General features: G+C 33.5%; 2 protein-coding genes across 2 annotated transcripts in view; one reads left to right on the top strand and one right to left on the bottom strand.

Annotated features, from left to right (window-relative positions):
- LOC106719764 (epithelial discoidin domain-containing receptor 1) overlaps positions 1 to 23,908 on the bottom strand; it is a 61,053-nt gene that overhangs the window by 1,441 nt on the left and 35,704 nt on the right. The window contains exons 11-14 of the mRNA XM_014514205.2: positions 13,355 to 13,522; positions 1,915 to 2,039; positions 1,582 to 1,740; positions 338 to 430 (exon numbers count right to left, since the gene is read on the bottom strand). Coding sequence (XP_014369691.2) covers positions 338 to 430; positions 1,582 to 1,740; positions 1,915 to 2,039; positions 13,355 to 13,522 — 545 coding nt within the window. The remainder of the gene's footprint in view (positions 1 to 337; positions 431 to 1,581; positions 1,741 to 1,914; positions 2,040 to 13,354; positions 13,523 to 23,908) is intronic.
- LOC106719943 lies at positions 11,217 to 11,902 on the top strand. Its single transcript, XM_014514434.2, has 2 exons — positions 11,217 to 11,341; positions 11,639 to 11,902. The coding sequence occupies exons 1-2, from the start codon at positions 11,236 to 11,238 to the stop codon at positions 11,893 to 11,895; spliced, it is 363 nt and encodes a 120-aa protein (XP_014369920.2). The 5' UTR covers positions 11,217 to 11,235; the 3' UTR covers positions 11,896 to 11,902.

The following is a 23,908-nucleotide window of genomic DNA, read 5'->3' as shown; positions in this document are numbered from 1 at the left end:
CTACATCCACGTCTGGATTTTGTACCTTCTATTTTTATCAAATGATCCTAGCTATCCACGGTATGCTTAATGATGACATTAAAAGCAATGATGTGGTTGAGTATTAGTGATTTTTCTTCAATGCAACACCGAGAACATGCAATTATACAGCAATATGAGTGTTACTTGATCACGACGAATCTCTAGAATATTTGATCTGTAAATGTTGTTGTAATCGATGAAGAAGGAAGACAATTAACTCTCAAATCTGATGGACCGTCTCCTATTCCTGAACGGGTAAGTTTGGGGGTTTGTCTGTATTGCTTGGTACAAGGAACGCGACGACGGCACAACTTACCGAGCAGCCAGATCTCGGTGTACTAATTCGAACGACTCCAGATACTTCATGCCGGCTGCTATCTGACAGCATATGTGAGTCAAACTGGAATAACTGAAAATGTGTTCCCATAATTAATTCTATTTTTCAAACTAGGCAACTAAGACTACTAGAAAACCACGTTACTACTACTTCGAAAAATACGTAACAACAAATTTAAAAAGATAATTGTGTCCTAAACTTTTAAAATCTAGCTAAATTGGAGATATTAATATGTCAAGTTTATGTCTCTCTCTTTCCTCTTTGCATTTTATTAAATTGATATGAACAATAACCAGTAAGGGGCTTTCTTTAGAAGCGTGGCGTAGGAGCGCCTGATCTCGCTCCATAATTTAATGATTAAATTGTTTTGCTTCATTTTTCCGTTTAATTCATTATCTAATTTTTGTTACCGGTATTATTCCTTCTTTTTTAATTAAAGTTGCATGCGACCTTTACTTTTTGCAGATGTAATTAGTTATGATTGTTTTAAATTCACTTTGTTTTTTATTATTAAATACAATATGTGAAACTTAAAAAAACTTTGACAAAATTCTTTATACGAGTACACTTCATTATTTGGGTGCCTGTTTATTGTAGACGATATCTATAGGAATTTAGGGCTTAACCATATAAAAATACTTAGACAATGTTACAATTACATTTTAGCTTAAATGTCGACCATTTATATGTCAACCATGGTGACGACCATAATCCGGTTGTCAAAGGGTTAAAACACGTGTTCAACTGAACAGTGTCTAACTGTATTTTTAGAGTAATACAGTTGTTGTTCTGAAATCATGTTACCTTTCTTTGTGCTATTGTGCTGACATCTTCTTTAAATACATGGGATGTTACTATTAATATCCAAGTGTTTTTGCAGTGTTGGTAAATTTATGTTTAAGCAAAGCCAGGCACTGAATAATTGAAAGTAATGAACATGCATGTGTACTGTATCTCTATATAAATACAATTCTTCTGTACGTGTTTAACACTTAATGAAAATACATGACAATTATATTTTTTTTCTGTGCTTAAGCATTAAGATTCACTATTGAATCTGGTAGACGGTAGGAAGTAGCGCTGGTATCGAATTCCAGTGTTTTTTTGCTGAAAATTATAAAAAATAACAGAAAAAGCGTAAGCCAAAGCAGCTAATAAATGGCAATCCAACTTTCATGCAAGAGAAACCTGGTGATTCGCTAACGCTAAAGCTTTCCACTTACTTCAATTTCTTGTCCGTTTTCAGAATCGTGGGGAGGGGAGCAGCATCGCCGCGATCGAGGGCCGCGCATGGGGGCTCTAGCAGGCTCAAACCTAGCACTCTCGCGAGTTGAGGATGCTTGAGCCCTGCGCCCCATGTAGCTTCGCGGGCGAACGCCGCTCTGACGCACAGTTAATCAGTTATCAAACTCCTCATACTGCTATTTATTACTATCTAGTATTAAGAGTAGCTGACGTTGTGGACAGTTTGTCCGGAAATAATATGTTCAATGAATCAACAGAGCCTTCAGTCATGGTTACCTATAATAAATACATATATCTACATGTAAACTTACTTGATATCGTTATGGCAGCCGCGCCAAAGCGTCTTGACAACAACACGCTGTCGGCGGCGGCCGCCAGTGCTCGGGCATTCTTCGTCGCTCAGTTCTTCGATGCCGTCGGTCTCGCATATCTGGATCTGTTGATAAAAAATTTCTTTTAGCACAATTTTGAACTATATAATCTAATATATAAAATTCTCGTGTCACAGTTTTCGTCACCGTACTCCTCCGAAACGGCTTGACCGATTCTCATGAAATTTTGTGAGCATATTCAGTAGGTCTGAGAATCGGCCAACATCTATTTTTCATTTTTTTTAACTGCGCGCGGACGGAGTCGCGTGCGACAGCTAGTATTTTATATTTATATAGACTTCATTTCACTTGGGACGTCTGAGACGCCTAGACGGACCCACATGCCTCTGGATTAATGAGGCGAAAGGCCTTTGAGAGCTAAACTGCATATCCTAGTTAATTATTCCACCGGATAATATATTATCAGCAGCAGAAATATCAGCTAGTATAGGTAGTGACGTGTTTTTGAAGCGTTTGGACCTTGCCATTCGTTTTTCAAGCATTGTGTCCAGTTTTTATTTTTACCTTAACAAGTGATTTTGGTTTTGCCAACAATCACAACGATTTTAAGGTAAATTTTTTCTATATATAATACTTAATCTCAATTGTTATAATGCGTCTTAAGATGCACTCCATTATGAAGTTCCTATTTATTAAAACCATGAAAATATTCTAAAGTTAGTAATTGTGTTGTTCTTAACTATAAGAGGATTATTTTAAACTACTTAATAGTGTAAGGCGAGCTTTAAGGTAAATAATTAGCGTCTTTTAAAAGATATTAATGGTTTTTCAAAAATTTACATTTTATTCCATGGCAAGCGTAAGCATTCTGGCAAAATAGTTCTTAAGCACGTAAATAGTGAGCGAGTAAGGAAAAAAATCCTGTATATTTCACAAAAGCCTACTTTGGCCCAGTTTCTAAGTTTACCGAGCGTGCAAAATGGCTTTGCGCCTTGCGGATTTACAGACCTTGAGAATAAGCCAACTTTACAGTAAAGGTGGTTTGAGTCGCGAACGCTTATGTTCTCAGAAGGTTCGTTACTGTAAAAGGAAATTTACGTCGAGTAACATTTCAGCTGAGATTCCGGCTATTGTGCCATCTTGACTTTTATGTTTTACTGTGTAATGAAAAAAAATTAAATGTAGTAAAGTTTATGAAAATAATAAGTTTTTAGTATCAGTACACTTATACAGTAACGACTTTGACCTCACGAAAATATTTTCGGTATGTAATTGCTAACATATTTATGTTAGTATCTAGATTTTATCTGTGACCGTACTTTATATCTACTATTAAAAAAAAAAAATAATTTCAATACGAATGGAAAATGATAAAATGGCTATATTTCCTAGCGTATGTTGTGAATATCTTAGCACAAAGTTATGCAAAGAATCAAAGAGCGCGGTTGTACTCTTTGTCATGAAAACTAGGGCTAATAATGCGATGTGTTGAAAGGCTCATTTACACACAGAATAAAAGTTCTTGCTACTTTCAACTCATACCGTGTATATAGCAAAACTATCTTTGAACGAACACGAAAATGTATTAAAATTTCTAAATTAATTAAAAATAGCAAATATGCAGAAAATATTGGGTTGAGGTTTAAGAAATTCATTACTTTAGGACTGTAGTAGACACGATCAAAGAAACGATCGTACTATTTTAGATTTATACTCGTTATAAAGACGAGAGTTAACACCAAATAATCTTTAGTTGTTCTTTCTTTGATCCATAAAGTGGTGAATTACAGGGTGTTAAAAATGGACATCATCAAGGGTCTATTTTACGATATTTGTTTAAAAGTCAATGCAAGCTAGGTTGCCAAAATTATGAATGTTATTAATGTTCTTTATACTGCAACTGCTTATAACAAGAACTTATAATTTCGTTCATTCTGTTCACAAATTTTCGATGTTAAAAATTCAGCTCGGATTAATTAAGCAGCATTAAAAATTAAGCAGGTTCAGAGATAATGGAAATAGGCATAAAAATCTTTATTTAGATACACTTCAATCTAACAAAACTCATTGCTTACTAGATATTTCAATTAAACGTATATTATTTCAGTATGATAATCTCTAATTATAATATACCTTAGCATTGATTTGTTATACTGTATCTCCACTAAGAACAGCCTTGAGTGTGGGCAGTAACCGATTTAGAATACTTAAGTTAATAAGATTCCAAGTTATAAACCATATTATTTGAAGGAGTCCAGTTGTTGATAAAGTAAATATAAAACCGCAAATCTCGAAAAATCCAGTAACTAATGGAATTAAAGTATTGTTTGTTCAGGTGTCCTGTAGGTTTGTGGTTCGAGTAAACAACTTTAACAAAGTTGGGGCGCGGTATCGTTGTTACTCGTTACACACAACTTTACGTATTAATAATAAAGCTTTCTTTTACATATTATTACAAAAATATTGTTGGACTAGTGAAATTAAGAGAAACTTAGCACCTGGAGATAGTGTAACTTTTCAAGAATGAAATAATTTTTAAAATCGGTTCAAACAAATAAATTAATTAATAATACTAAAAATATTAGATGACATAATTATCATTAGTTATATGGAACTTCTCAGTATTGTTCAAAATTCATCATGTCCCTAGCCTTATCTCATACGTGAGATCGGCGCACATGGTTTTATAAACCTTAAAGTTTTAACTTATTTTTTTAACGGCCTGCCCCTTGCTAAACCTACTTAGGTGGAACAAAATTAATAAACATTTATTTAAAACTAAGTAATCTACTATCACCTGTATATTTTTGATAACCATTTTAAAATGTCCTTTCGAAACTTAACTATAACATTCAACGTAATTAAATTGTTTGAACTTTCGTGAGACATTATTGTAAACGAATTTAAAAAGGGCAAAAAGGCGTTGAATATTGTAAATTAATTAAAAACGACTTTTAGCCATATTCATCGTAACCTACAGCGACGCGAGCGTACATTTATTTAACATTTTACTCTGCCATTAATTACAAATATTGTTTTCGGTAGCTTCATCAAAATAATTAATAAAGACTCTTTGTCCGATAAATTGGTATTGACTCGTTCATTCGTGCAATGACAATATTCGTCGTGTTGTTGTAGTTAAAAATGCTGGCGTCAAAGTTTTAAGTGAGCAAATTATTTTTTTAAATTCGTTCGCAATTCAGATGTGAAATTCGATGGCGCATTTTATGAGTTAACATATCGTATCTGTCGTGTCAATATTTTTTATTACTGAGTTGAATATTAGGTACTTTTTTATTAATATAAATTAAACTAGAGATATATAGCCTATATTTATAGTACTGTGTCGCTTTCTTCGTCTAATGGAGTCGACAGAGACGATAATAGCTGGTACCCCTTTAGACTAAGGTTCTTTGGTGAAAAATCTACAGAACATAATATGATTATTAATCATGCTTAAACTATAAAGCATAAAAGTAAGATATCATAAATAGATTATAAATCAAGAGATCTGAATTCTACAAACTTAATTTAAAAAATTCATACTAAAAAAATATTATTTAAAACGGTAATGGTTGGGGTTGCGCTCCATCAACGTGCAGGGAACGTGGGGCTGGGGGGGGGGAACGGGGGGAAACGATGTTTAGCCGGCAGCCGGTAGATTGCATTTCCTTGCTACAGTCGCTAATCAATTTTTATGACTATTTTTGCAGACCAGTTTACCCTCTCAAATACTTGTTTCACACGAGGGAAATGCGATGATGGGGAATAGTAAGACAAAACTGTACTGCAGTTAACATTCAATTGTAAAATCTAACATTCAATTAGCCTTATACGAGTAGCTAGTAGAATGGACAAAATGTGTAGAAATAAATATATACTGTTTTGAGAGTAAGTATGCGTTCACACAATAGTTATACTGCACTGTCAACTTTTCCGTCACACTGTTGCCCTCGTGAGAAATTCGCAAAAGGGAGACGAGGTGATGTGCAAACCTGCCGACCGTGCTTAAGGGTTTGAATCCTGAACTAACAGCCTCAAGAAAATTAGTTACCCCGGTACATGGTCATTAAATTCATGAGCTATAAGTAATTGTTTTTTGCGAATTATTTGGACAAGTCAGATATAAAGATTGTACATAGTACAAAACAACATCTCTTGGTTCATCGACTTATTGAAAACTGTTTAATTAAATGTAGTTGGTGGCTCAGGGGTCAAGGTCTTGACTTATAATCTGCAGCAGGTCCTGGGTTCGAATCCCGCCATGTACCAATGTGTTTTACGACTTTCTATTTACATATGTACATTTATCCGACGTTTTTAAGGTGAAGGAAAACATCGAGATGCTACCAGCAGATATCTAAGAAGAAATTCATGATATGTGTGAAGTCAACCAACCCGCACTGGGCCAGCGTGGTTGACTATGGCTTTTTTTACGTGGGGACTCGATCCGACTCTATAGTCGAAAAAATTTAGTTGAGACGTTAGTGGAGAGACTCCTGAAGTTTATTCAATGTTAGTCAATATTATACATTAGAACATTTAAACTTACCTGTAATATTGTGATGTCTTTGTACCGTAAGCCAAATGACTTCTATAACGGACAAGGTGTTAATTGAAATTAATTTAATTAGATTAGAGATAATGCATTGCAATGTTAATTAATATTCCAAGTAATCGGATCATACTAATTTCAATAATCTCATAGTCAACACTTAATGGTTTTGCCTAAATATGTTTATAAGTTTCCAGATCACCGTCAATTTCCATTCGTTGAACTATCTTAAATAAAACACTGTTATTAAATGTTTTAAAGTTTAAAGTAATCTATATCCTTAAATGTCTTGATAGTTTATATATTTCATTTCCGTTTCAAGCACACAGCTGTTACGTTTGTTGCTTATTGAAAAGTTTATTTGCACAGAAACGTGAGAAATAACGATTGTAGTTTTTGAAATTCCACCTCGAACGCCCCAGGGGTGACAACGAAACTGCATCTGAATAACGAGAATTGGACTCGTCTAAGGACTACAACGACCACTTGAAACTGAAGCACTATACTTGTCAAGCGCCTCCGAAAAATACTTAACATGTAGCTTCAAAATAAATATATGTGTGACTGTAAACCGCTAATTTTCAAAGGATAGGAGAAAAGGCACTCACGAACTTTAAAAATCCTGGTTGGCAGAGCTTCCAATTTTAACTTGACGCTTTTTTGCCAGACTGACAGTAGAGGCGCTGATGTGGCGGGCACGTATTTAATTGCGTACACATCTGAATATTTTTTACCCGAGTGCTCTAGGTAATCGAGCTTTGGTTTTTTTATTTACCCACAAATACTAATGATAGAACTCAGTAAGTAAATGTTAATCAACAACATGAATTAAATAGCTTGGCATTTAATATATAAATAAATCCAATGATTCTCAACGCTAAGGATTACGAAGATTGTAAGAAAGTAATAAAGCGTAACTTACGACCTTTGCAAGTAATAAACTGGGGGAGTTTTAATAATGGGTGTGTGATAACGCCTCCGTTTGGAAACCCCTCACTTTTAACGTAAGTATTTAAAAATTCCATTTGGCTGTCAATTTGCCGGGTGCTATTTCACACCGGCCCTCAACGCGATGTATGCTTTTTCATTTATATTTAACGTATCGTTTTATTAGAATAAATATTCATGAGAATTGTACTTGAATAAATAGAGCTGTTGTTATGTACGGTAGTGTTCTGGGAAAAAAGTTTTATGTATATTATAAATATCGTAAAATAAATGTTTTAAGAATTAAATGAAACATGTTTATTTTATCTCTATTGTAATAACAATTTAGTATTAATTTTATTATTGTACGGGTATATATAGATTATAGATACTAGGGTGGGTCAAAAAAATCAACTATTTTTTTTTTACAATTAATACGGAAAAATGGGTTACTAGGCACCTTAAAAAAATTCTCACCAAATATGAACTCTTAATTTTAATAGGAAGATCCTCCGCGTCGCAGTTTTTCATTTTTTTCTCAGTCCAATAGAAAAAAATTCATTCCTATTGAATATCTTTTGAACGCTTAATTTAATCGCCAAAACATATTGATACCATTTTTATAGAGCAGTTAATTTGCTACAAAAATTTCTATTGCGCATTCAATAATAGCCATTTCTTGTCGAGTTATAAAATTCATAAACAAAAGTGACATTTGACTTAAAATAATCAATCTTAAATCTTCAATATTAGTGAAATGGTGAGGTTTACGGAAAAAACATAAGATACCTTTTTTGTAGAGCATTAAATTTCCTACAAAATTCTAAAAAAAAATTTTTCTGTACGACCAATTAATGATGAGGAATGAATTTTTTTCTATTGGACTGAGAAAAAAATGAAAAACTGCGACGCGGAGGATCTTCCTATTAAAATTAAGAGTTCATATTTGGTGAGAATTTTTTTAAGGTGCCTAGTAACCCATTTTTCCGTATTAATTGTAAAAAAAAAATAGTTGATTTTTTTGACCCACCCTAATAGATACGAAGAGACTTCAACTCAAATGTTTATTTTAAACTAGCTTTTACTCGCGACTCCGTCTGCGTGGAATAAAAAAAATGCACACAAGATAAAAAAGGTCATATGTCCGTCTCCTAGTTCTAAGCTAGCTCCCCATCAATTTTCAGCTAAATCAGTTCGACCTATCGTGAGTTATAAATAGTGTAACTAACACGACTTTTATATATATATATATATATATAGATATTCATCATTAAAAATACATTTTTGAATTAGAAAATATAACGAAATAAATTATAAACAAGTGATAAAAGTTTTCCACGTGGTTGTCAAAGAGGAAACGTTAGAGGCACAGTTGCGGCCGACATTCTGCTGCCCGGGGCGACAAGTGTCCAAAAATGTTCCCTCCACCCCACTTGACCCCGAAACAACCTCAAAGCTTCGCAACAAATATTATTTGAACCTTAATAATGCTTTGTTATATAGTTTAATTATTTCATATTCTACATTCTATGAGAGAGCGAAATTCTATAAAATTGTATTAATGAAAATTCCCTGTTTAATTTCCAAACAAAAATAACTATTAAAATATTTTAAATTTTGAAAGATTTATTCGTGTCTAGGTTAACCTTCAAAGTTGGCACATTCAACACTACAACTTAAAACGGAAATTTTAACGACAAGTCACAATTTTTAAAGATTATGAGAAAGCTTTCCTATTATTTTATAGCAAGTTATTCTCCTATTTTCCGTACAATGTAAATAGCGATCTATCAAGTACAGTTCTATTCCACACCAACGCCTCGCGTTATTCACTCGATTGGAGCGCGTTGACAAGACGGAGGCGTTCCATACACCCTTCTTATGTTATTTTCATACGAGGGCAAAAGAGTACGATAGAACTGTAGGACAGAACAGTACTGCTATTTAAAAGTATACACAAGGACAAAATGAAACTGTTTTGGCAGTAACTTTGCGTTCAAACTTTGGAGTCCAACACTGTCCACTGTTTTACCCTCGTGTGAAGATAGCATTATTCATTGGAGCGTGTAGACAAGACGTTAGTATTCCAAACATGCTTCTTATAAGTAAAATATAAGTACTACTCATCTCTATGTAATCTATAGTAATGTATTCTGTATACATATATATAAAGGAATCCCTATATACCTTGGTTATGACATCACGCGTGAAACGGCTGGACCGATTTTTCTAATTCTTGTTTTTGTTGTGTTTTATATTGTCAGGGAAAATTTCTTATGAAAGAAGAAATGAGAAAAAAATAGAAGATTAGGGTCTCGATTAAATTTGACACAGGTATAGAACAAAGTCTTTTAAAACCGCGCACACAAAGTCGCAAGCACAAATTAGTATTACAATAAATTATAGACAATAAATACTATATAATACCTATTTCGTACGTGTTTCAATGTAAATATTCAGTTTTGTATATTTGTGTCTATCCTAATTAGATCTGTTGCTTACCAACTGTGTGTGGTAGATTTGGCAAACAGAGGCACGTGTCATTGTTGTATTTTAATTAAGAAAGAACAAACATACTGAATTTAGTGGAGTGTAGCAACCTAGACAAACTTCCCCTGCACGCTGCTATTCATGATGTATCCGTTTATCTCTGAAGAACAGTATTGTTTATTGTTTACCAAGCAAATATAATATGCGGTGAGTGATGTCATACTAATTTTTTTCTTCTACAGTTTAGTTACGGAGGTGAGACGAAGAGAGGTATTTATGTATATTTGTAAAAAATAAACTAAAACTTCTTAAACGATTTTAAATTTTTCTTCCCCATTAAATGTATTATCCCTTAGCATAAGGTAGCTTAAATTAGCTTTGCTTAAATGGTTTAAATATCCACCTATGCGAAGGCCGGAGAAGTGGCTTTTGTATACAGTTTATAAAATTGGAATGTTTGTATGTAGGGTTGCTAGGTCGCCAAACCTACTAGCCGGACAGACCAATTAGTTTGGCCGGACATTTGAGTAGAAAAGTCGGACACCCTCAAAGACAATGCAGATGCGTTGACTACGTTTAATCAACGGAAAAGGAGACGCACAGAAAGATGATATTAACCCTTCCTATGCTCCAAATCCACTTCTCCTTCCCATCCTTTCCTAATAAGAAAAGGCACCACACTCATAAAACAAAAAGCGGAATTGCGTCCACGTTACGCCTGTATTCTGTGGCCTGCTGATGTATGCGGATATATTAAAGGCTACTTTTCTTTTAAATTTTGCGTCGACGAAATCGCGGGTGATCGCTAGTGTTTCATACAGAAACCCTATTATGAACAAAAGAAGCTCCAGTGTTTTTTCCCGATACTTTTCATCTACGTTAATACATCAAACAATGCCATTTATAAATAACATCCGATATTTTAGATATAACGTTAATTGCATATGTATGCATATTCAGCACAATAAAATACTCGTAATACTTGACGATAACCAACAACGTCAATGCCGTAATGTTACTATTTTTTATGAAATTGCCATCACAAGAAATTAGTGCCGAAGTTTTCGCAACATGGCGAGTAGTAGTATTTTCCTGGGCAGCATATAATTCGGGTTAATGTATATTGAGAATAATAAACGACAGCATGAAAACTTTTTCATCCGCTGCCAGAAAATTATGAAATAAAACAATAATTTTTAAACATAAAGTGACAGCAATTTACGTTCAAATCGAAATCAAATAGTTTCAAAATTTTACAATAACCCAACCATCCATTAAAAAAAATGTTTTAAAAGAATATTACAAAAAATACAAAAACAAGAGCTATAATGGAGGAGTTTTTTGAGAAACTAAAAAAGAAGCTCTCTGTTGACAACATTCTTGATCTTATGAAAGATGGAAAACTTAAGGAAGATATAAAACAAACTTTAACGGGTAAGAAATACGATATAGAAACATTTATGCAGTAAAAAACAAATCAAAAGTACACCTGTTAATATGCACTAGGTTTGAAGTTTGCATATCATGTTTAAAAGCTTAAACTATGAAAAGTGGTAGCGGGTTCATTTTATCGTTACTTTCTTTTTACTATATTATTATTTAAGGTTAAGTTTAGGGATCATACAATATATAATTTTTGAACCTCTTATATTTCCACTTCACTTTCATGATTCTTAACAGATACTATTTTTATCAGAATCGTTTTATTTAATGTGGAACGTGTTTTTACAGGTACAATGAATTTAAGTGAAAAACCCAAACAAGAAGAGATAAGGTCCGCGGATATATCTAAGAATATGTTGGATCCCAAAAATCAAATCACTGTGGAAAACATTCAACACAAAACAAATGAAGATCAAAGTAAGCAAACTAAAGATGAACCTAAAGAAACATCTGACGATAAAAGTGGATCTCCAAATCATTTTAATGTTCTACAGAAGCCTAATGTTCAGCCTGAAGTGGAAAAAGATACATCAAACACAAATTAAGATATCAACTCCGTGATTAATACAAAACTGACTTAGCGACTTGAAAATTAATGAGTAATCTACTAATAAAATAGCTTTATAAAATATATTTTTTTATCACTATTACTAAACTAGGATTTTCTGGGGAACCTATAGTCTTCAAAAGTCAAAGTCGATCAACTTTGAACTATAATAGAAACCTGCGTAATTTTCGTTTAACAATAGGTATAAGTAAGATTCAAATTATTTCAGCACCGGTCAAGTTAAGTGAGCCCCATAATTTGGCAGAGGAAAATGAGATACAGAAAAAAGCTTCGGGATCTCATTTACAAGCAGGTGAAATCAAACGTTAGCATACAGATTTAATTATGTATCTGAAAATTGCATATAATTTGAGATAGCATTAGTTAATATTTAAAATGATACGCTTGTAAAAGATTTTATGAATTTTATAATGTAAAGGCCTTCCCATAAAAATCTTAGACAGTGTTTCAAATACATTTTAGATTAAACATACCAATAATACTAGTGCCCAGCGCGGATTTTAAACAAATCATGGATATTGAAAGATTATTAAGCGTAGGCTTGTGAAATGAGATCTTTAGCAATATATAATGAATTACTTATAACGAAACCAGTGTGGTGATACATATTTTGGGTGATGTCATGTTGACGTCAACAATATCAAGGGTTAAAACACGTGTTTAACAATACAGTGTCTAAAAGCATTTTTTGGAGTAATGTTTGAATAAGCAACAACTAGAATTGTAAAATATAAGCGTATTTCAATTATTTCAGCAATTATCGAGTTAAATGAAACGGTTAATTTGCTAGAAGTGAAAGAAATAAAGAAAAAAGCTTCGAAACCAAATTTGACAACACCTGAGACTACTGGCGAATCTAGCCCTGGACTAAGGGAATCAACTGCTACAGAGTCTATAGAGGGCTCATCAGAACCCGACAAGAGTAATATCAAAGTGTTGCAAAAACCTCTTACAATGCCATCTCAAACAGAACAAGTGGAATCGAAAACCCAGTTTGATGATTTTTTAAATTTGACTTAAAATTGCAACTAAATTTTAAATAAACCGGATTTGGAACAATTGGGAAGTTGTTTTGTATTAGTATCGAAGCTTTGCTAAGGGTTTTTCGTATTTGATCCTCAGAAACAAGGGTGTACGGTAGCACATCTGTTTCTTTGACAGGCGAAACAGGCGAGCAAGTTTTTTGTAAGTCAGTCTGATGAATCAGTTCGGTTTTTTGCAAAATTATTATTTGCGTGTGATTCATCCTGTCGGTGTTAAATTACAATTATTTCTAAATTTGTATTACACAGTTGGTTTTTAGTTTACCGTTGGTATTAGAGGGAAACAACGGACAAGTGTTTACATGTAGATGTATGAATTTAGAAGTAGCTATAAATGTACGACAGGGTAATCCTGGGTTACAGCGTGAGTGTTATTACATAAGTTGTACTTACATTGCCATGAAGGCTCTCGCCGAGGAAAGTAACCGGTCGCATGCGCCCCCGCGGAAAATCCAGCAGGGGCGCCACCCCGTTTGGGGGCTCGGCTTCAGGGAGTTTGATGGAGGTGAAGAGACCCGGGATAGGTCTCTCACGGCGCCGATAGCGTTCTTCCGGGTATGCCTGTTGACAAAAACATCGTTTTAGTAAACTTACGGTAGTCAATTTTGCGAGTCTTGCATAATAAAAAAATTGAAAACCTCATGTTCTGTAAAAAAAAAACATTATGTTTAAAACTGCGTGTGCTGGTATTAGAATATCTCATACTTTGAGAAAATTGTTGGAATCGATAAGGTCAATAGAATCAAAAAAATATTCCCACTGACCCGATTATTTTGTAGGCCAAGCGAGCCACAGTAAACAACTTATGTTTTCATACAATTAGCAGATGCTATAATTCTATACTTTAATGTAGTATATATGTATTACTCATTTGTTTATTCATATTAATTAAGATTGATGACTCTTTGTTGGGCGATATTATTATTGAGATTAAAATAAAGTTCAGCCTGTCGATAGTGTCGAGGCTCGATCACGTATCCATTAGTCAATTACGTTTCACCAAAATATTGTGAGTTAATTTCGCGAGCGGTATATCGATCATATCACGCTACGGTATTTGTCGTTAATAACGGCGATGGTTTATTTTATGTAGCAGTAAATAATCTAGGGTCTCGCTTAATTGCTATTCCCCCTAAGCAAGATTGTGCTCCTGTAATTTATGTGGCTCGATGACTTATTGTTCTTGGCGTTGCAGTTTCGATATTCGTAAACTGAATGCGTTAATCATCGCTTGATATCATTTCGAGTACAAGCACTTTGAGCGCGCAAAGAACTTATTATGAACATTGAAAATAAGATTGAAGATGAGTGAGAAAGAGAAAGAGATTCCTTCCATTATTCATCTATTAATATTATAAACATCGAGCAAAGAAATATTAATAGATATGAAAATAGAAATAATATTTTGCTAGTTAAATGAATTTACATGCTAACTGTTTTGTGAAAAAATGCCACGGCCTACGTTGTGACAAACATTTCTTCAATCGGCCTAATGTTGAGAAAAGTCCCATCGGACTGACTAATAGGCTGATCGGCCCGACGGAGAACAATCGTTACCATAGAAGGATTATAACTGAGCTTAATGATTCTCTAGCAAAATGTTAACAAAACGGCTATGCCTTCCGAAGTTTCCCTCCTCGCTAAACCAACCTTTGCTCATTTATCATTTCTCAAATAGCCGCATAATACCCCTAATGAGTAAAATCCAAGCATACCTTAGGCAATACCATTAATATTACGAACCCGACCTTTCCCCTTTAGATGGCTACCTCGCATAGAATAGTTTAAACGTTGTTTGCCTATGTTTCGTGGTTTTCATTTACTATACAAATCATTTTATATTGAAGTGGCAGATATAAAGGAAGAATATAAAGGAAGAAACTATGTACAACTTACACTATGTAATAAAGAAATGTATATCATAATAAAAATCTGAATTTCTCTGCTAGTATTTTAAAAATGTTTTGATATATAGCTACCTCTTAGAGGAGCGTGTAAACAGAATGAAATAGTTGTTATGCGAAGCCAATCCATTATTTAATTCAGCGACGGTAACACAGGCGGTAGAGGGGAGTAGGGGGTGAGAGGGTTAGGGTGTGAGGGTGTAACGGGACATGTGACATATTCACGCGGCACTCGGGGGTACTTACACCGGGTAGTGACTGTGGCTACACGGCACCGTATGTTACAAGTAATGGAGTGCCCGCAAAAAGATGGCGATGTAAGCTCTAAAATGTCGCATAAAACATAGAAGTTGCCGTATATAAAACAGTCTTCGGGGCCACAATCATTTTCCAGAAGGTGCCTTCTTTACGACTCTGGTTCTAGTTAAATCAATTTCATGGTCGCTATTTTATTTTAGTTTCTAAGGTTATCCTGTTTCGACATTACCATAATGTTTCATTATTTAAACAACCGTACAAAAACATTAAGTTTTTCAAGTTGTTTTTCAAACAGTTTTTCACAGTATATCAAGTGGAAACCCATGGTTGGTTATTACCCTTGACTGTCACTTTTAGCCAAAGTTATCATCTTTTAATATTTAGTAATAAAGGGGTATATTTCTTGTCTAATACATATTAAATACCCTCACATATGCAACATACATCATATTACTACTAACATGTATACATAGCCAAGTGAAACCCATAAGAGATGAATTGACTTGTTATAAAAGTGACATAGTCTGATATACGAGAACAATATCTATGTAGTGTAGAATACTATTGTGACAAACTGCATATTTTAGAAATGATTTAAAAACTTTCTAGGTTTTGATAATCTGAGATTCTATAGACCTCAGATCCATTTACCGACCAGTTTTATCGACCATTTGCCTCTACCGTATTTCAATCGGAAGAAAAGAATACTTTGTGGTTTCGTTTATTTAAATATGAAAGGATTGCTACGAGCGGTGCGGGCGTGCATACATCTACTATTTTACGATCCTCTTTAAAAAGACTTTGAGCACATAAACAAAACTTATTACTTACATGTTGGTAGACAATGCGAGTTAATGCAGCCACCTCGAGTGAAATTGATATATGTACTAGGTGTGTTTCTAATATAACTACGGTTTTTAAAATTCAAGTATGAACGATTTAGTTTAATTTTTTTTTTATTAAAAATTTTTGACTTAAAAACCGACCCTACGTTGAGAAAGGAAAGGATGATGATGGGCATAAAATAATGAAAAGCGAAAAGAAAATCTTTTGAAAATCTAAGTCTCAAATATAATGAGATTAGTAAATAAAAATATACGTTTCAGCCCATCTATTCGCGGAATTTAGTACGATTATGAACATAAAATATACATACTGTTAAATGTATCTAAAACTCAACAATGCAATTAAAAATTAAAACCCCCACGAGTTCTCAGGTGTTCTTCAGGCAATGCATTAATTAAGATTGTCGTAAAAACAAGTCATGTAGCGGTAGCACTAATTACCTTAGTTAAGTCATGTTGTGTGCGGTCCAGAGCCTCCACTCGACTCAGTATTCGTGCTATCTACCGGGTATTAACGTTTGTAAACATTACTGAATAGCTAGTGTTATGCGGAAAAACTAATAGAATTTTTAAGCTGGATTCCACTCAGTGGAAAAAGACCTTAAAAGAGAAGCTGAACGAAAATAAACAAGGAAATATCGAACTATGTATTTACTATTTACAGTTTGCAATAAATGGAATATGCATAAATTTAGGAACAGTCACGAAATAATTATTTAAGTGAGATTCTTGGATATAAATCCAATCCAACCGCTTGTCTATAACGTAAATGCGGATTCAATTGATGCATTTCCTCTCCCAGAGTGATTTTGGTAAAAGCGTCGCAAACTCTGACCTAGCTAAGCGACACTAGAAACACAACGACGTTCCCCAAGTTTCCTTAAATTTAACATTCTCTGTCATAGAGCTATTATCACTAGACTGAGTTCGCAGCCGCCTCGTGCAAACGTTTGCCGTTATTCGATATCGTCTTTAGTCGTTCAGTCTTAACCTCGTTATTTGTTGTGTTATTGTAACAAGCTTCCAGTTTATATTGAAATTGCTGTTGCTCGCATCTTCGTCAACGTGAAATTAAAAAATATAGTGGGCTTCTGAGACCAAAATCTCCGTATAAAACATAAAAAATCTCTGTCATCATCTTTGACAAAACAGAGATAACAATATGTTTTACACGGGAATTTTTTCTCAGAAACCCACGGTAAGTTAGTCTCGTATTCGTCAGTTACCTTCTAGTAACTGTCCCTGTTTAACAGTTTCGAAAGTTATACAGAACAAACATAGACTTGTAGACAGACAAATTTTGAATGTTTTTTTATTCAGTTATTTTTTTTAATTCCGTGCGGACGAAGTCATGGGTTGTCGCCCGTACTTTCATATAAAAAGTGCTTGCACTTTAGGAAACAATGTTTTTCACTATTAGACTGTACCTTTGGGAATGATTCATATCTATCAATACAATTCCGAAGTAAATCAGAATAGAAATGCTCTATCAAAGTTTTCCTCTTTTGGGAGTTAAACCTTAGCCGTTCAGCAGAACATATTTCAGTTTATTACACTATATAGTCATTTTTGTTTTATCATGTTATATGTTATCTTAGTTATATTATTTTCCACATTTGACATAAAATGGAAGTTAAATTGTGTATAAATTGTTAAGTTTCAACATGACCAGATTGCAAGCGATTTACCTCAGCTCGGGAATATTGAGTCACTGAATTGAGCTTGATGCAAGAAGCCAATCAGCCATGAAATGCATTCGAATATTACATTCTCTACGATTTGTAAATATCGCCCACGGACATGTATCAGTTGTAAACTTAATATTATAGATGCGAATGTTTAGATGGATGTTTATTTGAAGGTATCTCCAGAACGGCTCAACAGATGTCGATGAAATTTGGCATAGATGTAGATCATAGTCTGCAAGAACACATAGGCTACTTATTAAGTTTTTTTAACTCCGCGCAGACAGAGTCGCAGGCAACAGCTAGTTAACGAATAAAATTAAGAGACGGCTGAGGTCATTAACCTTTTAGTCTTTTCTCATTTTATTTTATTTTAAATGGATCCGCAATAGAGGAACGGTTTAAGTATATTCATATACGACATATACAGGATCTTGCTCAGCGAAGCAGTCAAGTAAAAATTTTAACGAAACTATTCAGAATATTCAAGGATAAAATGTTCTAAAGTTTAAACGTTGAAGATTTCAAAAACTTTCCAGACAAATAATGATAACAACCGAGACACAGCCCTAAAGGTAATCCTTGAGTGGGCAGCGAGCATACGTCGTTTGAGCAAGCTCCCAGTGTCATTATAAAATACGGGCCGCAGCGTGGATTCGCTTTGAGAAATAGGAAGAGGTTGAGAACACCTGAGCTCTGTAGCCGTCGAGCTACGAACTGTATTCTGCGGCCCAGTCATGTATTTTTTGGAAAAGTTGTAAAGTCACTTGAATAAATTTATTGCACACTCAAATATGAATACAGTTTTAACATTTTTATACTTTAATTTTAAAACCTTTTTGATTTAAAATTTAATTAAATCTTTTCTCTTTTATTGCACTAAATATACTACGTACTTTGACTTAAGTTTTGAATGGCAAAAAATATTTTTTATCAATTTAGTTTGCGGTACAATCGGGCGAGTGAAATGACGCGATCAATTGGTAATTTACTGGAAAATGGCCAAGTAAAAATGCTGGCAGGGGCAAGAAACAGTTGAAAATCAAACATTTAATTTTTATATAATGTCTCTTGAAGTTAGAACCGCACAATAGATTTATCATAATAACTGATTTCAATTCACATAATATCTTTGAAGTCCGTATCGAGTCATTCACTTTAATCGATGTTTTTAATCAAATCTCTTTACTATGAAGTTTAAACTGATGATAAAATTACATTTGGCTCTACTTATTTATTGTTACTCAAAACGTAAAGATATTAATTTACCACGTTTCGTTGATACGGTATCGCAAACTATTTATTCAAAGAGCTTTAACAACAGAGTCATCGTGCAAACGATGGACTCAATGCCGTGCTTAGAATACCTATAACAGCGCTGAGAAATTTTAAAATTTGAAGCATTTTAGATCTTTCAGTCTCCGCCTTAAAGTGCAATTTTGTTGAACGTTTAAATTGTTACGTGCCCCAAGCGTTGTTTAGAATCTTTGAAAAGCATCAACAAAACGTGGTCAAACTGTGCTCACAATATTTGTTTTTGATTAAAGGCGCGTAAACTGAATGAACGTTTTCCTAACTTTGTGTGGCCACGCCTCTTTGTCCCGTATAATATGTTGTAGCATTTTATTTATTTCAATATAGTTATTTCATAGTATACAAAGTAGCATATAAACCTTTGAAATGTACATATAGGGTACTAGCTGTCGCCCGCGACTCCATCCGCGCGAAATAAAAAAAAACTTTTATAAGTAGCCTACGTATTCTTCCAGACTATGTTCTACATCTGTACCAAATTTTATCAAGATCTGTTAAGCCATTCCGGAGATACCTTCAAACTAAGATCCATCCATCCATCCCAACATTCGGATTTATAATACTAATATCATCTACCATCATCAAAATATTTCCTTTTAAGTATTCAACTGACACTGAAATAGCCCAAAAAATCTTACTGTACAGAAATATAACATAAAACATATAAAAGTCATTTCATTTATAAATCTTTACATAGTAATTCTAGTATCACTGCATAAAGTTCCTTGATAATTAATTTCCTGAAGACAGTATAGGATACTAATTGGGCTTATTAGCGGTTTGATTAATTATGAAGCGGTGACGACGGTGATTTTATTACGAGGCCGCGAGATTTCACTGAAGATATTATGAAGAAAGGTGACACTTAAATAGTTTTATCACAATTTTATTTATCAAAAGTCACTCTAGAATTAAAAAAAAACTAATTATAGGATTCAGTACAAACTATGAAAGTATTTGAACATACAAGTGTTTAATAAAGTGTAAAGTTAGCATTGATTTGATGTGTATAGTTGGGATGTTATTCATTACATTGTAGCTCGTATTGAAACTCCAATGAAACCGACGCTGGCTCAGGTGCCATATCCTAGGGAATTGATATTTATTGGAGCGTGCAACCGAAAGGCAACCAAATTCATAATCACCTTGAAAACTTTTAAGAATTTATGATTTTGCCTGTAGCGCGACATTTATAAATATTTAACACATCTGAAATTGAAAACGGCAACATTACTCTTTTTATGTCGGCATTTTGGTCTCTCACTCATGAAAATAGTATTAAATTATTCCTGTTGATTAGGTAAATTACTATTAATTTTACAAACATACTGTAGTGTGCATTATCAGAGGATAAGAAGCTGTTCGGGAACGGCCTACTTTTTAGATTCCGAGCAAAACTTAAACTTACGGTTCTTTTATGTTAATTTTTGCAAAAATAAAAATGGCTGGATTAGTATCATTTAAATTTACACGTATTTTTATATATACTTTAATTATAAATAATATACTAAAGCGAACATATAGTATTGGGATGGACTAACGTCACTTAACAATAAAAGTAAACCAGAAAGTAAGCCATAAGAATAATGGACGTAGAAAATTTAATGGAACACTTAAAATTCAATGAGTAATTTCTAGCAAATTGAATTTGAAAACAATGTCAACTAATCGGGAAATAAAAGATGTTGGAACAAAGTTAAAGGTAAAAGGAACCTTATATAGAATTAAATATGATATCTTTAGTCTGAGAGCTATAGCTTCCCATAGCTGACCCTCGCACGGACGGAGCGACACGTGCTCGATTTTTTATGTCTTTTTGAATTGCAGTCGGGAAGGGGAATAAAGTAATATGTTTCGATTACTCGTGCTCCGGTTTCCTTTGAATTGAAAAATGCTTTCGAGTTCCCCTCTCTTTATACGCTCTCTGCATTGCTTATGTTTTACCCAATGCATAGGTATTGTGTTTGTATGTTAAAGGTAATAGACGCCTATTACCTAATACTACCTATACGTGTGGAAGAGTTCAGTGATTTACACCAGTTCATTGCATGCTAAGACTTTACATTTTCTTATCTATATTAAAAATAACCTCAATGTTAATGTCTTTGATAAATAACGATATTCGAGAAAAGTAATTGGGATAAGTTGATTTATTCTGCGTGATCCATTGTATTTACTTAATCCAGTCAACTGAAGGAGCGGTCTGCTGACTCCGAGAATTGTTGATTTTCTGCCAGTTAAGATCGGTTCAGCATACTATTTGGCAAATGTTGGTAAATGTTGTCTCTAAAGGGCTCTGTTGTATTGGTTGAATATTGTTTGCTGCGGATTACTCAGTGTTTGTGTATTGTTCCGAGGTGTTTGCTAAATGGTTAATTCACAACTGTTGATTGATGAATTTTCTTCGGAAACGTTTATTGATACTTTAAACAGTAACATAAAATTAAATTAAATCTTTCTATTTACTGCTTGTAACATTTGTTAACAAAGACCAATACTAAAATTTCTCTTGAACTTGCTTTTGCTCAAATAATGTTATCGCTGTTTGTTTAAAGATAATGACAGGTATGATGATATGTTTTATACAGAAATTTTGATTTCAGAAACCGACGGTTAGTAAGTAGCCTATGCCCTATTTCACACTGTAAACTATGTCTTCAGAATTCCATCCAGATCTTTTCATTACTTATGGAGGTACGTAGTAATAAAATCCCTATATCCATTGAACCAAACGTTTTTAATTGAAATTATTTTTTATATTTTTATCAAGTAAAAATTAAAAAATCAATGTAATTTACATCCATATATACGAGCGTACAACTTTTTAAATAGTGTTAACGCTCGGGGCTTGTGTACGTCACTGTAATTAGCGGACACAAATTAAGGGGCCGCAGGCAAACACTAAATACCTGGAAACCAGTCTAATGCTCCGCCAGACCGACATATATATCTTTGTTACAGTACAAGCCAGTGCTTGTATGCTCTGCTTGATTGCACTATCAACTTATGTAACCGAATAGAATCAGCAATTCCATTGTAAACAAATGACGTTTTTCTTTTCAAAGGAATTAAAGTTTTAATTAGATTTTTAAGATTACGTTGTGTTGCACATCTTTGAAAAGAAAACATTAAATATAATTATTTTCATGTTAGTTTTGTTTCTTTCGGTATTTAGTTAAGCGTGGATTGATGCTTCGTTGGATACGAAAAGCTAGGGACCGTATACTTCGGATGGTATAGGAGAAAGCCTATTTCCAGCAGTACACTCACAAAAGCTGATGATATGTGTGTTGATTTTTATGATGTATTGAAAGTATGAAGTATTTTTACAGTTTAACAGTTTAAAGGAAAGGCACTTTGGTAACAAACAACAAGACTTCAAAATGTACATATGTACGAATAATATAGCCACTGCCTTAGAGTAAATGTTCAACGCTTTGTAAAATACAAGCCTAGAAGAAATAAATCAGTTTTTTATTTATTCAACGACTGTTAAAAAGAGGTTAAATAATTCAGTATTGCGTGCGAGCAGCGACTTGCTAAACGGCCTTTCGCTACAAAAATATGGAGAAGGTTTTTATCTACCTGTGTTGTGTGTGTTTGTGTAAGAATTTATACAAAATAAAAGGTTAACATTAAGGTTTAACCGTTTTTAAATTAACTCGTTCTTGACATTACGTACAACATTTATTAGAGCTTAAACAAAAGATGCTAAGAATGGTATGGTTCCTAAATACATAAATCTTCACAATTTACATACATAATAGTTAATATCAACAAGCTCATTTGCATACCTATAAAGAAAGAATCGAGTCAATTAGTTAAGTCGTTTATGTTACACGAGGCCACTTATAAACATTTATGTTCTTTCATAACTTTGAAAAAATATTCTCTTGATAATTGGACAATAAAATTGCGCAATATTATAAAACAAACTGTCGAAGTATATCGCCTAAATATAGACCAAAATTTTAAAATGAGTTAAAAGTTTCGTAATATAAAACAGTGAAGAGGAATTTTCTTTAGCTGCCGAAACTTTTTCCGGCGTGTAGTTTAAATTATGCAACAAGTTATTATTTTAATTTTAGAACGAAACTTACTTGGACGGAACGGATTTTGTTCCCGTTCTTGAAGTTGCCGAATCAATAAATTATTCGAACGAAAATACTTCCTTAGAACGAAAGTTTTGATTTACATTTAAGACTTAATTATTGTTTTTAAGATTTTTTAATGAAAACACATGTGGAACGAGAATCAGTACATTGCGTCTTTAATTCTATATTTTGATAGCTTAATTAGACTCCTATTATAAATTTGTACAAATAATGTGAAACATGGAATAAAAGAGCAACGTTTTAACCTTTCATATTGAACTTAGGACCCGTTAATTATACATAACTTTAACTTCTTTTTATACCATAGTTCTTGTATTATTCGTATATATATATATCTTAATATATATAAATCTCGTGTCACAATGTTTGTCCTCAATGGACTCCTAAACCACTTAACCGATTATAATAAAATTCGCACACCATGTGCAGTTCGATCCAACTTGAGTGATAGGATAGTTTAAATCTCAAATTTAGTTTTTTTTTTTTAACTGCGCGCGGACGGAGTCGCGGGCGACAGCTAGTATATATATATGTATATATATATATATATATATATATGTTATCTTTTGTAATTTTGAAATTTATATATATCTTTATATATGAATATTTATGTTTGGTTATCCACCGCTGCAACTGGCGTGCGGATAGTCGTAAGGGTTTTCGCGGAAGATCAGCGCTGAGCGGTCCAGAGAGGAGCAACCAGCAAACAAAGTTGAGGGAGGATCCCTATCCGGTCAGCATTGCAATGTTAATTATAAATATTTCTTTGTTCTAATGTAATTTTGATTTAATCCTGTTTTATGTATTAATAATTATTTTGTAATAT

This window comes from Papilio machaon, chromosome Z (assembly GCF_912999745.1).
Source record: "Papilio machaon chromosome Z, ilPapMach1.1, whole genome shotgun sequence".
In the NCBI taxonomy this organism is placed as follows: domain Eukaryota; kingdom Metazoa; phylum Arthropoda; class Insecta; order Lepidoptera; family Papilionidae; genus Papilio; species Papilio machaon.
This window is presented reverse-complemented; position numbering and strand designations above follow the sequence as displayed.

Bases quoted from the DNA above. Each gene is read 5' to 3' on its own strand.
- LOC106719943 (XM_014514434.2), top strand. From the start codon at position 11,236: ATGGAGGAGTTTTTTGAGAAACTAAAAAAGAAGCTCTCTGTTGACAAC. The intron at 11,342-11,638 runs GTAAGAAATACG...GTGTTTTTACAG, and splicing joins TATAAAACAAACTTTAACGG to GTACAATGAATTTAAGTGAA.